We start from the raw sequence: 14829 nt of genomic DNA, 5'->3' as shown, positions 1-14829 counted from the left end.
AAGAAAAAATGCCTATTTACAATTGACCTTATTTACCCAATTGAAATATGCAGATTAGACAGAGAAACGTTCAATAAACACCCCCCTCCCCCCCGAAAATATATAATTTTCTATTATAATCATTAGATCGAATTTCATGACTATCTATAATAGAAGCGTATTCTATTTCCTATCGCAATATTTTCATTTTCAGTATCAGTTTTTATCGAATGAATTCAGAGAGAAAAACAAACAGAAAAGAAACATTGAAACAGTAACCAATCCCACACTCTACAATCTAGCATATTTATTTATAACACGTATTAAAATACATACACAATTTTTAATATTATTCTAAAATTAGATTAAATCAAGAAAATCAATAAATGCAATAAAATGAATATGAAATGAAACGCTGTCTTTTTGGAGAGAAAAAAACAGAATGAAATTAGATTAAAAATGTGCACATTTTCAGCATGATTAAAAGCGCAAGAAGTGATTGAGTGTGTGCTGGTGCTCGGCTGCGACTAAAGTCATAGAACATTACATCAATATAAATAGGGGCCTTTAGCACGTCTTCATCTAGTTTAAATTTCAAATTGACTCGATTGCCGAATTGAATTTGTCCCGCTTTGATTAGCGCTTGATTGGACACTTTGCCAACCATCATTGATCCGTAGAAAAATTCATAACGTACACCAAGTATCATATTTGTACAGGTAAACTCCATTGCACCGTTTGCAACACTGGCCGCCACAATGTCATCAAAACTAGGTGGCCGTATTGTTCTGAATTCAAACCAATACTGCGTATTATTCCGAGGATTACCCATCTCTGATACACGGTTAGTAAAGCGATTGTATATCGTCGAATTGACATCTTCCAATTCAAAGCGGTGCAAAAAATGATTGAAAATCTTTCGTTGAAAAGCCCGACAGATGTGCGTATTATTTTGTTCGAGGCTCAATGGCTGTTCGCTGCTGTCGGTTTCATTGAATTCGGTCAGCGTCAGTATAACATTGCATTTGATCCGTGAATTTTCACCAAAATTAATCGACTGAAATGTAACATTGTTAATCACACAATCGCCATTCGATTCGATTACCGGCACTTTTAGGTAATGATCATCATTGGTGCAATTCGTTTCGTTGTGAAAATAGGCTAACAATCGGCCGACTCGCTTCGTATTAACATCAACGCTTTCATTTAGCCGAATAAGTTTACTAACAATTATCGGCTTATGTGGTAAGTATCCAATGTTTCCGCTGACTTGATGCACATCCCGTGTTGCAAACGTTTCATTCAATTCCAAATACTCCAAGCTAATTTTTTGAACTACATGCGCTGTCGGGTTGTCGACATTGAACTCATGATACACAAAGAATACCGTCACATTTAGAATATTTGTGAAATTATGATGAATTTGAATGGATAATTCATCACATATGAAATTTTCATCAAACTCAGGCATCGATGACGTTGAATTGGTATCCTGTTTACACGTACGCATGGATATTGTGTCAACGCAGTGGTAAATTTGTGCATCAGTGCAATTTTCCGTTTGATTTACCGTTTGAGCGGACATACAAAAGTCCTTCATTATAATTGCTGGTGTGTCAAGTAGCCGACGATACTTTAAAAATTTCACACTTTTCAATTTGTTCTGAATGTCGGAGATGAATCGATCATGCTCTTCAACGGTTTGGACACAGTTCGTTTCGTCGTCGAGCAAGTGTTTAACGGCATTTTTGATGCGACAGTTGGATGCGGTGAATGACCATGGAATATCTGTGTGATTTGATTAAATGTTTATTAATTGAATTCGATCAAAGTAAATTGAGTTCGAATGAAAAAAAAAACCTAAAAATTGTATTTCCTCCGCAGACTCATCCCACACAAGTAATGGGTCGCCATAAATATAATGTTCACGGTAGTCATTTTTAGCAAACGCTTGGTGATCGTATTGATTCGGCCATTTGTACTGGACAACGCTCAAGATATTCACATCATGCACCTGCAAATAAATAACTTGTTATAACATAAATCATTTTCCACTTTTCTCCATTTAGATTCTACCATAAAATCTCTCTTCCGTGTCTGCTTTCGCCTTCTTGTATTGTCAACAATACAAAATAATGAGAATTGTCGGGTTTGCGAGCAAAGTTGCAGTTCTGACGATTCTTCATAATCGTAAATAGACCAGTCGCGTTCGTTACATTTCAATGTTTGTATTATTTCACCAGACAAACAGTCGACATCGCAACAGCAGTTTATGTCACAAAAATTAATCTTTATGAAACGAAATTGAAGAAAAGAAGATATTTTTTTCATTTTAGTATATTTGATGTGAACAGATAATGGATTTGTGATCGAATATTACTAAATTGAGGGTAATTACTTTCAAATCGCATGGGCAGTAATAGTCGGCCGGAATGAGTCGACGTCGCATTTGTCGCCGTGTGAATTCAGATAAATAAGGATTCAAATCTTTGGCGGAAATTGTGGTTACGTTATTGTTATATACGGCCGATGTATTTGTATTATTGGTGTTATTGGCCTGAGCTGGTCTCAATGTTCCTGTGACATTCAGCGAAGCTGCAGTTGTTACCTCAACGGTGGAATTTATTGTATTTGAAGACGAGTTGGCTAATTTCTGTATATTCGATTCATTTATGGGGTTAATTGTTGTCTCTGTCACTGTAGACTGCACAGTTGTTGTGGCCTCAGTTGTTTCGATTTCATTGACTTCCATGTTTGGCATGTTCGGAGATGGTGTTGATGTGGTGACCGGATTTCTAACAGGTGATATTTCTATTTTTACACCTGCCTCTATCACCCCAACCATGCCACAAACAATTATCAACTGCCACAGTATTTGATGCATTTTGTAGATTTATTTCAATTCAACGCCGAATGTTGAAAAGTTTTTCGCAATAATCATTAATTCGACAATTACCTTCCCAGCCGATATGGTTGATAGTTTATATCTGTTTAAAAAACGAACATTTGATAATAGTCAACGGAAAATAAATAAACAAGAAATTCGTAATAGATAACCTCTCGACACCACTGTAAACTAAATCGCTTTTGCTGACCGTTAAACCTCCGGTATGGAATCGTGTTTTGAGTGAGTCAAAATAATTATTTGCCGCAACTTTCCACGTTGAAATGTCAATGGTATGAAGTCCCGGAGCGGATGGAACATAAGCAAATCCAAAACTGAATATACGTTGTAAATGATACAATTAGAAAATGCAGCGTGTCGTGTGTGTTTTAGGTAAATTGAAATTGAAATTATGTACCCAACTGGCCAGCACTGATTCAGGGCGTTGACCGCATAAATTTCAATGTGAATTTTAGGCCAGCCTTGAACACCTCGGCAAGCTAAATGAACGTCAATTGGATGTGAAAATGCACAATACGTATTTCCGAATTTATTTGAACAAGTAGCTGTCTGTCCTTCTGTGTATCCCTCTACATGCTTCCAATTAGAACCTTTACCACGAAATAAATGAATAAACGAACAAAAATCATAAACCAAAAAGCCGAATATTAATCTCTTTGATGCGCTTTTCCTCACCAAATTGGATGCTCCATTTGCAAAAAAGTGTCGGTTCTTCAAAATCACATGCACTCAATATTTGCCCAATCAAATGTAACTCTGCCATGCGAATTATATGGCAGTAGCTCCTTCACTCTAAGTATAAAAAAAACCCGATCGGATCCAGATTTTTTGTTGTTGTTCTGTATGACACTATGCCGATTCCTTATTTTTAGATAAAATCAAATAAAAGAAAACCCAATCGAATCTTTGTCCATTTGTAAAATGTACGCCGAAAATTTACGAACACTTAGTCACACACTGAAACAAACAATGTGAGCGATGAATTGGGAAATTTGTTTGTATATTAAGCATTGTGTACTGGTTGCCATGGTGATCATTCACGGCAATTTGGTGTTTATTCCAAGCATGATCCATAGATAAATTAAACACATATCCAATTTTCATTTGATTTTTTTTTATTTTACATTAATTGAATTTGCAATGTATTTTTGTAGTTTATTGTCTACTAAATTTACTGTTCATAGTACTATGTTTTTTCTGTTTTTTTTTCTTATTATTATTATTATTCCAATTTTACTTCATTTTCTTCCTTTTTGGTCTGTGTGTGTGTGTGTGATAAATTTTATATTTCCAAAACATGCCAACCAAAAACAACTGAATGGAAACACTTCAATTGGACAAACAATAAAGATATATGTAAATTGCATGGATATTTACTGATTATAACATTTGTTTTTGTCTCTTTTTTATGATTATTTTCTTTTTTTCTTCTCTATTTTTGGTGCAATTGCCTTGAATTGCAGTAATAATAACTTTTTATAAATGCTTTTCATGTAAATTAAATTTTCAACCACGATTCATCGCTAAATTAATTTCTTTCATTTTATTATCATTTTATTTTCTTCAAATTTTTATTTCTTTTGCACTTTGAGCGAAATTACAAAAATACATTATAACTAAAACAGAGAGAGAGAGAAAGAAAAAGAAAACGAAACAAAACATGTTCAAAAAATAATAATAATATACGGAGCCAAATTGAACTGAATGAGAAAAGGGGAAAAATATATAAGAATTTGCCTAGACGTTTGTGATTATGCTTGAATTCATATATGTTATTTGTTTCTTAATTCATAGTTGATGGTCTGTTGTTGTTGTTGTTGTGGTATTGGTCGATGTTGGATCGTCGTATTAATGACCAGTGGTCATTGACCACATTAAAATATTGTTTTTTTTTCAAATTTCTGTTATTTTCACGTTTTTCCATCTAAAATGTATCTCGGGAGTAAAATGGTTGAATATCAGTATGGGGGTGAGGGGAGTTAATTCATCGAACACTCGCTAGTCAATCAATTTAGTGGACATTTTTGTGTTACTCTTTTTGATTATTGTCAAATGCAAACATTTTATCGATTTTCTTTCTTTGCTGCATGTTTTCTTTATCGTTCTGAGTATGTATGTGTATGTGTATGTGTTTGTTTTTTTTCTATTTAAATCGAATGTTTTAGTTTCAGATCAGTCAACATTTGAAACGAACACGCATTTTCCCACGGATAATCATTGTTAAAATTGTGAAATATGTTGATTACATGTAAAAATATTCGATATGACATTGTGTCGGCCGAAATGACGACAATTGTTTTCTTCTGTTTTGTTTTCTTCTGTTTTGTTTTCTTCTTCTATTTGGCCAAAAAAAAAAAGTTGTATGTGTGTGTGGCCAACGACTGTGCACAGGCGCACAGTGGCACTCGTGTGCTCATTTGCTCGAAAATTGGGAGTCTTAAACTAAGTCTGTGCAGTTTGCAAAATAGATTAGCTGGATTGTCGGAACTACCGTTGTTGCCCGATGAAATATCCATCGACCATGGGCACATCGTCATCGTCTTCGTAGTCGGTTAGGTTGTCAGCACCGCGTTTGCCATTCGCATGATTCGTCCCATCACCATCGCCATTTGTCATTGAGAGATTTTTTGTGTTTGACGGTTTTAAGCAGGTGGGACCGGAGGAGGCGTTCGGGAATCGGTTCAAGTAACGATCCAGACGCAAGAATTTTATGGACACAAGACGACTGTCAAACCACCAACCGTTCACTTCGTCGTGAATGATGCCGGCATCCTTGGCCGAAGCGCATCGAACGTATACACAACAGGTTTGTTTGTCCAATTGTAAATCGTATATCTTGCACGTTGTGTGTGCTACCTTTTCCAAAATGGCATCTTGTATGACTTGCTTGAGATTTGGATTCGACGATTCATGTTTGTCGAACATTTGACGAATCTTCAAACATTCCGTCGGTGGATCTTTAATCTTGTTGCTCTTGTCGAAGGCTGGACTCTGCCATTTCTTCACATTGCCATAGTTGAAGGTGCTGCATGACCGGAGACTTGGATACGTCGCACTAGGCATGTTATTTGATGTGGTGACGCTTAAATTACTTGAATTGCTGCTCGTACTGGCGGACAATGAGTTGGAGGTGAAAGCGTGCGAACTTTGGCTCATTGGTGACACGGTGTCAATCCATCGCATCACACGATAATCTTCGCCATTTCGAGTTGCAATACTAAACTGAACGCGACTGTCGCTCTCGATCGCCTTGATTGCAGCATTCCAAACCGATTCCATTTTGCTTCGTTCGGTGGGCGGTATCAATTTGTCACGCAAATGGTTGATCACCACGGATGCCGCATCGGTGCATGCGGTGTCGGGATCGTACGCCTTTTCCATCAGTACATTTTTTATCTCTTCCACCATATTTGTGACGCGCTCGCGTCGCGTTTGCAAATGCCCTCGGATAAATCGAATGACAAACAGAACGGCAAACACGAACAGAGCTAAGACAACAATCCATCCGATGATGGCGAACACCGCTTGCAGCTTGTTGTAGAGGAAACATGACAGGGGCAGTCGTGGTTTAACGATGGCAAAGTAGTTGGATTGGGACGGCCGGAGTCGAACGAGATTTGTCATTGATATGCTTGCCGATGGTTGGCCACTTCCATCGATGAAGTGCCCGACACGCCACTGTGGATTCACCGATATCAAGTATTCGGCGTTGTGAAGTGCTCGAATAATGTCGATCGCCGCACTTTGTTCGTGCGTTTCGAATAGGAATTTTACAACCTCTTTTGCACTCATCGCAAATGCGGCCGTTGGATCGGTGCATCGATTCAATTCGATTCGCTTCTGAAGCTGCGGTAGCAGCAGTTTGAGTAGATCAAATGCGGGCTCAAGCTCATCTTTCTCAATGCAATTGACAGTTGGCTTAAAATGCGGCTCACCATTCACCATTGTCACTTCGGTGTCGGGGCACAATTTGAACGTAGCCGCCTTTGCATCCAGTGCCAATGATAAATCCGGATTCATCGTCAAATACGCAATGATAACGGAGGTGAAGAAAACGAACAGGGCTGATAACAAGATGCATGGCACAAATGACTGTTTGACGCTGTATCGTTCATACTGTCGATTGAAAAATTCCGAAAAGAAATTCCGAATGGAAAACGGCTTTCGATTGCTGTTATCGATATTGGCCTGATAAATGATGCTATTATCTCTTGACAACATCGATAGCCGAGACGATGCTGGTTCATTCAAATACCGCGATACTCTTGCCGATGGATAGCTCAGCAGCGGCGGTCTTGTGTATCCATCGAAACGGTTACCTGAAGGAGATGACGAAAATGAAAAAAAAAATGAAAAGCAATTAGCTATGTTTATTCACTTCATTGTTCAAGCTGGATGACTTACTGGCATCTAACAGCGATGGAGCATTTATAGTTGAGCCCAAGCTTCGATTCCGTAAGCTGAGCAAACGTTTTGTGAAATTTGTCGATGAGTATGGCGAAGATAAGTCATCGTTATCATGTTCACCATTTGTGCTGGATTCACTGGATGCATTCAATGCATTGGTGCTGTGCGAACTACTCTCAGCCGCATCAGTCGAGTATCGACTTTTGCCGATGGCCGAGTTTTCGTGTGCGTCATGGCCATTGTAAATTGTCGACGTTGTTCTACGGCAAAGAAAATGTACAATTAGGTTTTCATTCGAAAGAAAATGATAAATACCACGGCAAAAGAGTACAAACCGAATGCTGGAGGAATTGTTTTTGTATCGATTTGAAAATGATGTGTTCAATCCGTCATTTTGGTCTGATTCTTCGTCTGTATCGTGTTGTATCAGCGGCGATATGTAAATTGAGCTTGTCGGCGATTTTTTCGTACTCTATAAACAAACGATAGGGGTTAGTTTCAGCTGGGCATGCAAAAAGCTAATTGTAAATTTTTACCTGACTTTTGTCACTCCACAAGCTTGTTGATGGCTTTTGAATTGCCGGTGGCGGCGGCATACTCAAGTTTGATCGATTCCCTAGCCGGCTGGTGCTTGTTGAAATGGTTGAACGACTGCGACCTTTTGCTACCTTTGCCTTTGTATCATTGGCTCTCGACGAAATGTCTTCATCCGATGAGTATCTGGTTGCATATTCTGTATCGCGTCTCAACTTTGACTTTTCGCTGTCGATCAAATTTCGCAGTCGTTTGATTAGAATTTTGCGCGTTGTACTTGTGACCGGTATGTTGGGCACTCCAAATTGTGCCAAGCGATACTGAAGCTCCACATTGCTCAGCTCATTCAAATCTTCCATGACTGAATCGCTGTGTTGCTGCTTGCGGTTTTAACTTTATCTGTTTACTGAATTTCCACGTATTAACTTAAGAGTAATCGTTTTCTTCTTTCACATTTGGTTTTTTTTCCTGCAAATTAAATAGAAAATAACGAAGAATCTTGTAAATGTTTATGATATCCAAAATGACTACGATTGTATACTGTTTGATTGTACCAAAAGTCACCCGAAAAATCACGGCGAAACGTACAAACAATTTTCTCTTAACACCGAACATAAACAAAGTAGCCGAGTGCGGTGGTGGCACACGAAGAAGTGGAAAAATGTTGCACTAGTGTCGAGACAAACTTTGGAATGACCTTTAAATTAGACGACTTGCGCAATATAATTGTGGTTTGATGCACAAAATTTGGCCCGATTTTTCTTCGGTTCTGTTATTATTGTTGTTGTTGTTGTTCTTGTTTGCGATTGATTGTCACGAGTACGGATCCAAATCCACATTCGACGAGAGAATAGTACGAGATGTAAACAGAACTGAATACCCGCTTCAATTGTGCTATTAAGAGATTTGGCCAAATATCAGTGTGCGTACAACAAAAGGCAAACAAAAAATGTAAGTAAATAATCTAACCTCACTTTGTCTGTCAATGTCGGCGCTTTTCTATATGCCATAGAGCATTTGAAATTGAAAAAAAAACAACAACAAATAATCAAGAGCAAGCGACACGGAGGAAAAATCGAAGGCATACATTTGAATAAAAGTCAACAAAAACGGACTTAACACAGGCCGCGTGTGCTGTTTGTTGAAACAGTTTTGCGCTGATCCGAGTTTTCGATCATTCTGTTTTGTTCGCAAGAGGGAGAGAGAGAGAGAGATAGAGAGAGCGAGAGAGAGAGAGAGCGAGAGAGAGAGAGAGAGAGAGGCAGAGAGAAGGTGAACGAGGAAGCAAGAGAAAGAGCGAATCGGCGAGAGAAAAGGCACAGCCAATGGCCAAGCGAAAAATTGTATATCGGCTGCTGTTGTTATTGAGCATTGAATTTTCTATTTAAATCTTGTTTTCTACCATTTTTTCTATTCGGTTATTCGGGCATAAAATTTTCTTCAATTTGAATATGTATGATGAGAGGTGTGTTTTTTTCTCGTATTTTTCGCTATTTTTAGTTCTGCGTCACTTGCACAATCACTGTACAGTAAATACAACCGCTTTGCACATATATAAACATTTTTGCCGCTTTTGCTGTAGCGCCAAGGAGATTATTTTTCTCCGGTCATTTACGTATCTGCATACACATATGCACGCACGCACACACACATCAACACTTAGGCGGCTACGCACACACACACACACATGTATATATACACGAGAAATCACAGACTATGCCTGTCTTCCAGCCTCTCTCACTCTCTATCTATGCCCAATGTTATTCCGAAGTGCACACCAATACAATGGAACGCCAGCCGAATGCCGAAAGTCGCCGTACAAATTTTTTCAATTGAACATATTCATACACACTTTTTTCCCCTAAGAACGCATTATTTTACTACAAATCTAAAATCAGCTTGAATTTCGTCGCCGTTTCGGAACTAATTAATATTTATCTGCGGTCAATGTTAATCTTGCATCGAAATTCTCTGCATCGTGCAATTTATTCACACTAAAAATTGACACCAGACGATGATTGTACGCAACGAGATGCAATTGCTATACGTACTTGCACAATGTGCACATTTACATTTAGAGAGAAAAAAAACGTCGCCAATCAAATTGTAGAAAATTACACGATAATTATATGTTTCGCATTGACTTTGTCGGAAACTTGGTTTGTCAAAAATCGGAATCAAACTTACTTTGTTGATTTTGTTTCAACTCTTTGATAAATTTAATTCGGATGCAAAAACAAAATGATCGAACGAGAGAATACTGTCAAACAAAACAACAAGCAACAAAACACGATACAAAAAAAAACTCTCTGCTCTTTGACGCGGCGCGTTTCAGCCGCTTCAACTTTGTCAAATGTCCCGAGAGGGCGCCTGTCGTACTACCTTTCGTATAAGTATCTAATTAAAGTACATCAAAGTAAGCAAACCAAGGTAAAAGCCTTTTTTTACGTTGCTCAACATTTCATTAGTTGAATAAATGTGAATATATGCTCATTTTTCACTGGCCACCGGGACATTTACGATTTATGTGACATTTACGATGTGAATGAAAATATTTTCATGTTAAACACAATTCAAAAATACAACAACAACACTAATAGGCGCATGTGTTATGGAATATGATAGTTGTGCATACGGAGATTCAATGTATTTTCGCTTCTAAATTTCAAAAACTACGAGCATATACTACATACTACTCGTAAATCTTCTGAAATTGTTTGAACGATGAATGAAAATGTTTGTATTTAAAGCTAAGAACGTAGAGTATGTGCAGTTACAATTCCAAATTGAATTCATTTCCCCCCAAATAGCATCGTATTGATAAAACAAATCCATGACTTCCTTGGCAAAATCTTCAAACATTTCAAAACAACCAATATAAAACATGGGTTTACTTCAGTTATGAAACGTAGTTCATTTTTATTTTGGGCTCTTTGCTTTACTAAACAGAAGATGTTCTGTAAATCATATTGGCTAAATTAATTGAAATTTTATTTAAACGTAAAACTGTACAAATGGAACGATTGAAGTGTTTGAATATATTTTTCGAGCAAACTAATTCAAATTGGCTAAATTCAACGGCTGAAATAATATTGAAATTTTGTAATTCACATTTTATCTTTGGATCTACTGCAATAATTATAAATTGAATATAAATGCACATATTAAGTGTAAAAGAAAAAAAAAGAAATTCCACATTTGCATATGATGGCTCTTTTTCTCATTCAGAAGCTAGGTAATTATTGCTATTTGTTGGGTTTCTTTTTGTGATTGAAAAATGCATGTTGTTTGATATCCTATGAAATGTCATCTTTTCTAAATTTTTGTCAACCTGTCATTGATTCATTACTTATGAATGTGCGAAGCTATTTGTGAAATGAAAAGCAGCGGAATATTAGTAAATGTATCACTGTTTCCTATTTAGAAGAAGAAACACGTTGTTCATGCTGGTATTTAAAATGGACTACGATATCAATCACATCTCTCTTTTTACTAGAACCTGTCGAACTCACTCTAATGCCTAACAATTTAAATAAATTAAAGTTCATCTTTGTCTTTTCCATCTTGATCGCTAAATTCCTCGGATGTTGTGTCACTCGATTGATCTTCAGCCGTTGAACTCTCAATATTCGTCACATTTACATCTGCAATTGACAACGTGAATTTCGATTTTAAAAACAAATCCATTGAAGATGAAAAGAAAATGAGTCGTCGCAATTGAGTTTGGGTGTATGATGAAATGTTCGTGTCGGATTATTTTCAAACGGAAATACATATGTAAAATGTGTGTAATTTTTCAAAGGATTTCGCTGTTGTTTGTTGCTATTGGAAGATTGATGGTTTTTAGGATAAATTTTGTTGTGAGAAAAAATTCTCAAGCGATTGTGGACCATTCGCTTGTGTTGGATGCGAATTAAGCCAATATTCAGATACGGAAATGTACAAAGCGACGGCCACGCCAATTATTGACGCAATCCATGTAGAACTTTTAAATGTGAGACATGTTGCAATGCATAATCCGATATAGGTCACGTAACGCGTGAACGTTTCCCATCGAAGCCGTCGCTCGCTGGTCAAGTCTGAATGAAGAAGAAAAAATTTGAGAAATAGAGAGAAAGAGAGAGAGAGAGAGAGAGAGAGAGAGAGAAGGAGAGTGTTGAACAACTGCATGAAACTGGGCATCAAATAAAACCAAATTGTATGTACAATGGCTACATAAAATCAACAAAAGCAACTACATTCGAAAATAAATAAGATAAAAACGACATTTTCAGTGTAAAGAATTTTGAGTACTGTTCAAATGTCAACTTTGTGGAAGAAATTTTGAGAAACATAAATAATCACAACAAACAATAATTAAAACCAACTAAACGGGGAAAATGATAAAAAAGCAAATGGAAATTGATAAAGTCTCGTACTTGGAATTGAATTAAATTGATTTGGAAATTTACCTGTACACATTCCGTTTCGAAGTTCATAGCCTTCTGCGCACTTGTCACACAAATCAGGTCCATCACCAGTGCATCCTTCACATGCTCGGTCACATTCTGCAAAAAATTGGAGAAAAATGATTCATTGAAAACTTCCGCAGCTTCGAAATTAAATGGATTTATCTAGAAAAGTGATTCATTACTGAGACATTCGAAGGAGCCATCGTTGTTGACACAGAATTCGTTGATGGTGCATTTGTGTGTGCCGATAGCGCATTCATCGACATCAACACAACCCTGTTCTGATTCCATGGTCCATCCTTTTTTGCAAACGCGACACCCTTTGGCACCAGCTCCTGTGCATCCGGTGTTCTTTTCGCATGCAATATGGCATTTGCTACACAACAGTTTTGTTTCATCTCGAAACGATTCAAAATAGTCTAACGCACAATTAGAACAGAATTCACCGGTATACCCAGCATGACACGAGCACTTGCCGCTGCCCTTGCGTGTGCCATTGCCTTTACACGCTCCGTTGCCATTACAATCGCTGCATGGTGAACAATTTTCACCGTACGTATTCGATGGGCAACACACTTTCTTAAAATCTATACATAAATATCCATGGAGATCGGGATTTTCATCTTGTTTCTTTGTGAACCATAACGATAGCTCATCTTCAATGTCTTCGAAAAAGCTGTAGCATTGATCTTGTGATTTTGATACATCGCCACACACATGATCGGCAGTCTCTGTAAAACGCACTTCACTTTTTGCATACACATTCAAATTTTGCTCCTCCCAAGCCGTATCACCGCTTTCGTGCTTTCCTCGTGACGTTTTCTCCATGGCCTGAATTAGAATAATACAACAGGAATTCGAATATTGAATACGCAACGCAGAAAGAATCAAATTAAAGCGAATCGAGTACCTTTTGGAATGAATCGACAAATGTTCGGCACAGTTTGCATGGTGGAAGTGTAATTGATGACTGTCGCTGCGCTACTTTAAGTGGATCCAATTGAGCTTTGATTAGCAGTGGCAATGTGCAAACTATCACCACCAATCCGCTAATTATCCGCATAGTCCTATCGTTGTTTAGAAGAAGAAAAATATCGTCGATGAATTAACTTGATCAAGTTTATCAAATGAAAAAACTCAAACAAATGCAAGCGTAAACACTTACTGCACAAAAATTGCAAGAAACCTAAATTAAAAACTATGCAAAAATGCCCGTTTGGTTGACACAAAAGATGTTACGTCTTGGTTGATCACGTTGGGAGATTTGTGTCGAGTGGGTTCACACAGTATTCACAGAACTTTTTCCGACGAAAGCAATTTTTATTGTTGACAAAATATAGTGCCGCATCACAGCTGTCACACAAGTTCCACTGTACAGTGTGTATGGAATGTCAAAATCATATAGTAAGAAGACAAGAAATATGTGTGTGCGACAAGTTCGGATGTGCTGCAGCGTGGACCAATCAGAACCGCACAAATAGGCACACTTGGAACTGTCAAACCAGCATCTTTGACGAGTTTCAATAGATGTCGCTGCAATGTCGATTTTGGTTAAATCAAAATTTAAAATTTAATGCAATCACATTTCTTTTTTTGGGACATTGGCTTTTGATAAGATTTTTATTTTGAACAAAATAAATTTAACATGAAAAAATGAGAAAATTAAAAACTACTACTGAATAAAACTTGAACAAATGAACAATAACATTTATTTGTTTTTTTGTTTCAACTCCGACGGAATTATTCTGTTTTATGAAAATGCTATGGAAGGCTGAATGAAAACGTAAAATATATGTTGAATGAATGTAATTCCTACTGTCCAATCGAAAGATCTCAATTTTAGAATGGCAATCGAAATCAAATTTGTCATTCTTTTCAATTGGAGCCGGAATTTTTATTTAAACTTTGAATTTGGAACTTCATTCGAGAAAAAGAAGAGAAATAAAGGTCTTACTCAAGAAGAACAGAAGTGTAAACACTAAACATAAACAGCATTGTTTTCAATTTTTCTAGAGGAAAAACTAAGTTTTATTTTCAATAAAAACGTTAATATCAGTTACAATAATTCAGAATGTTTTCACACATTTGCATTTTATGACACTGTAATAATATTTCGATAATTGGTTTTTTTTTTATGAAAAAAATCTCAATTTTGTTTGAAAAAAGAACGATTGACTATTTTGAAATATTTGAAGCCAGCCATAACCCAAAATAAAGAAAAAGAGAAAAATAAAATACTCCTTAGATCCAAATTGGCTTCGGACAATAGAGGAATATTGAAGAAAAAAAATGCACAAAGTAAATCTACTCCTGGAAATTCAAATTAATGATTAGTATATGAGAATATTCCTTAAAATGGTTGAATTTGTTTGGTTGGAATTTGAGTCGGTTGTTTTGTGTGTCGGTAATAAGTTAGAAAAGTGGAATCTCTCTTTTTTAAACTAAAGCGATGAGACCACTGCTCCACTTCATACACATATCCACACATTTTTCTGCGATCATCCTTCGAAAATTCCGCGTGATTCAATACACGACACGTGTGTTTGCTGATCG

General features: G+C 37.0%; 3 protein-coding genes across 7 annotated transcripts; all 3 read right to left on the bottom strand.

Moving 5' to 3' along the window:
- Positions 1–256: 256 nt before the first annotated feature.
- On the bottom strand, positions 257–3767 carry LOC129574017 (B9 domain-containing protein 2-like). Of its 2 annotated transcripts, XM_055455292.1 has the most exons (5): positions 3037–3174; positions 2378–2966; positions 2056–2268; positions 1840–1993; positions 257–1767 (listed from the first exon to the last, which is right to left on the bottom strand). In XM_055455292.1, exons 2-5 carry the CDS (start codon positions 2861–2863, stop codon positions 428–430), a joined length of 2193 nt encoding a protein of 730 aa, XP_055311267.1. In that variant the 5' UTR covers positions 2864–2966; positions 3037–3174; the 3' UTR covers positions 257–427. The 2 variants fall into 2 exon arrangements, with proteins under 2 accessions (XP_055311267.1, XP_055311268.1); XM_055455293.1 differs by lacking the exons at positions 257–1767; positions 1840–1993; positions 2056–2268 and adding exons at positions 3282–3474; positions 3560–3767 and having other exon boundaries at positions 2747–2966; positions 3037–3198.
- A 649-nt stretch (positions 3768–4416) lies between these two features.
- Positions 4417–9995, bottom strand: LOC129573970 (inner nuclear membrane protein Man1). 3 transcript variants are annotated; one of them, XM_055455208.1, is made up of 5 exons: positions 9877–9995; positions 7828–8293; positions 7627–7763; positions 7289–7551; positions 4417–7203 (listed from the first exon to the last, which is right to left on the bottom strand). In XM_055455208.1, exons 2-5 carry the CDS (start codon positions 8182–8184, stop codon positions 5372–5374), a joined length of 2589 nt encoding a protein of 862 aa, XP_055311183.1. In that variant the 5' UTR covers positions 8185–8293; positions 9877–9995; the 3' UTR covers positions 4417–5371. The 3 variants fall into 3 exon arrangements, with proteins under 3 accessions (XP_055311183.1, XP_055311182.1, XP_055311181.1); XM_055455207.1 differs by lacking the exon at positions 9877–9995 and adding an exon at positions 9228–9386; XM_055455206.1 differs by lacking the exon at positions 9877–9995 and adding an exon at positions 8380–8482.
- Positions 9996–10714: 719 nt separating this feature from the next.
- Positions 10715–13754, bottom strand: LOC129573992 (cysteine-rich with EGF-like domain protein 2). 2 transcript variants are annotated; one of them, XM_055455247.1, is made up of 5 exons: positions 13442–13754; positions 13187–13343; positions 12459–13107; positions 12277–12372; positions 10715–11469 (listed from the first exon to the last, which is right to left on the bottom strand). In XM_055455247.1, exons 2-5 carry the CDS (start codon positions 13337–13339, stop codon positions 11363–11365), a joined length of 1005 nt encoding a protein of 334 aa, XP_055311222.1. In that variant the 5' UTR covers positions 13340–13343; positions 13442–13754; the 3' UTR covers positions 10715–11362. The 2 variants fall into 2 exon arrangements, with proteins under 2 accessions (XP_055311222.1, XP_055311221.1); XM_055455246.1 differs by having other exon boundaries at positions 10715–11904; positions 13442–13732.
- Between the last annotated feature and the right edge of the window lie 1075 nt (positions 13755–14829).

The sequence above is a fragment of the Sitodiplosis mosellana genome, unplaced genomic scaffold (genome assembly GCF_009176505.1).
Source record: "Sitodiplosis mosellana isolate CC-2019 unplaced genomic scaffold, AAFC_SMos_1.0 Smas_scaffold_6150, whole genome shotgun sequence".
Lineage (NCBI taxonomy): Eukaryota > Metazoa > Arthropoda > Insecta > Diptera > Cecidomyiidae > Sitodiplosis > Sitodiplosis mosellana.
This window is presented reverse-complemented; position numbering and strand designations above follow the sequence as displayed.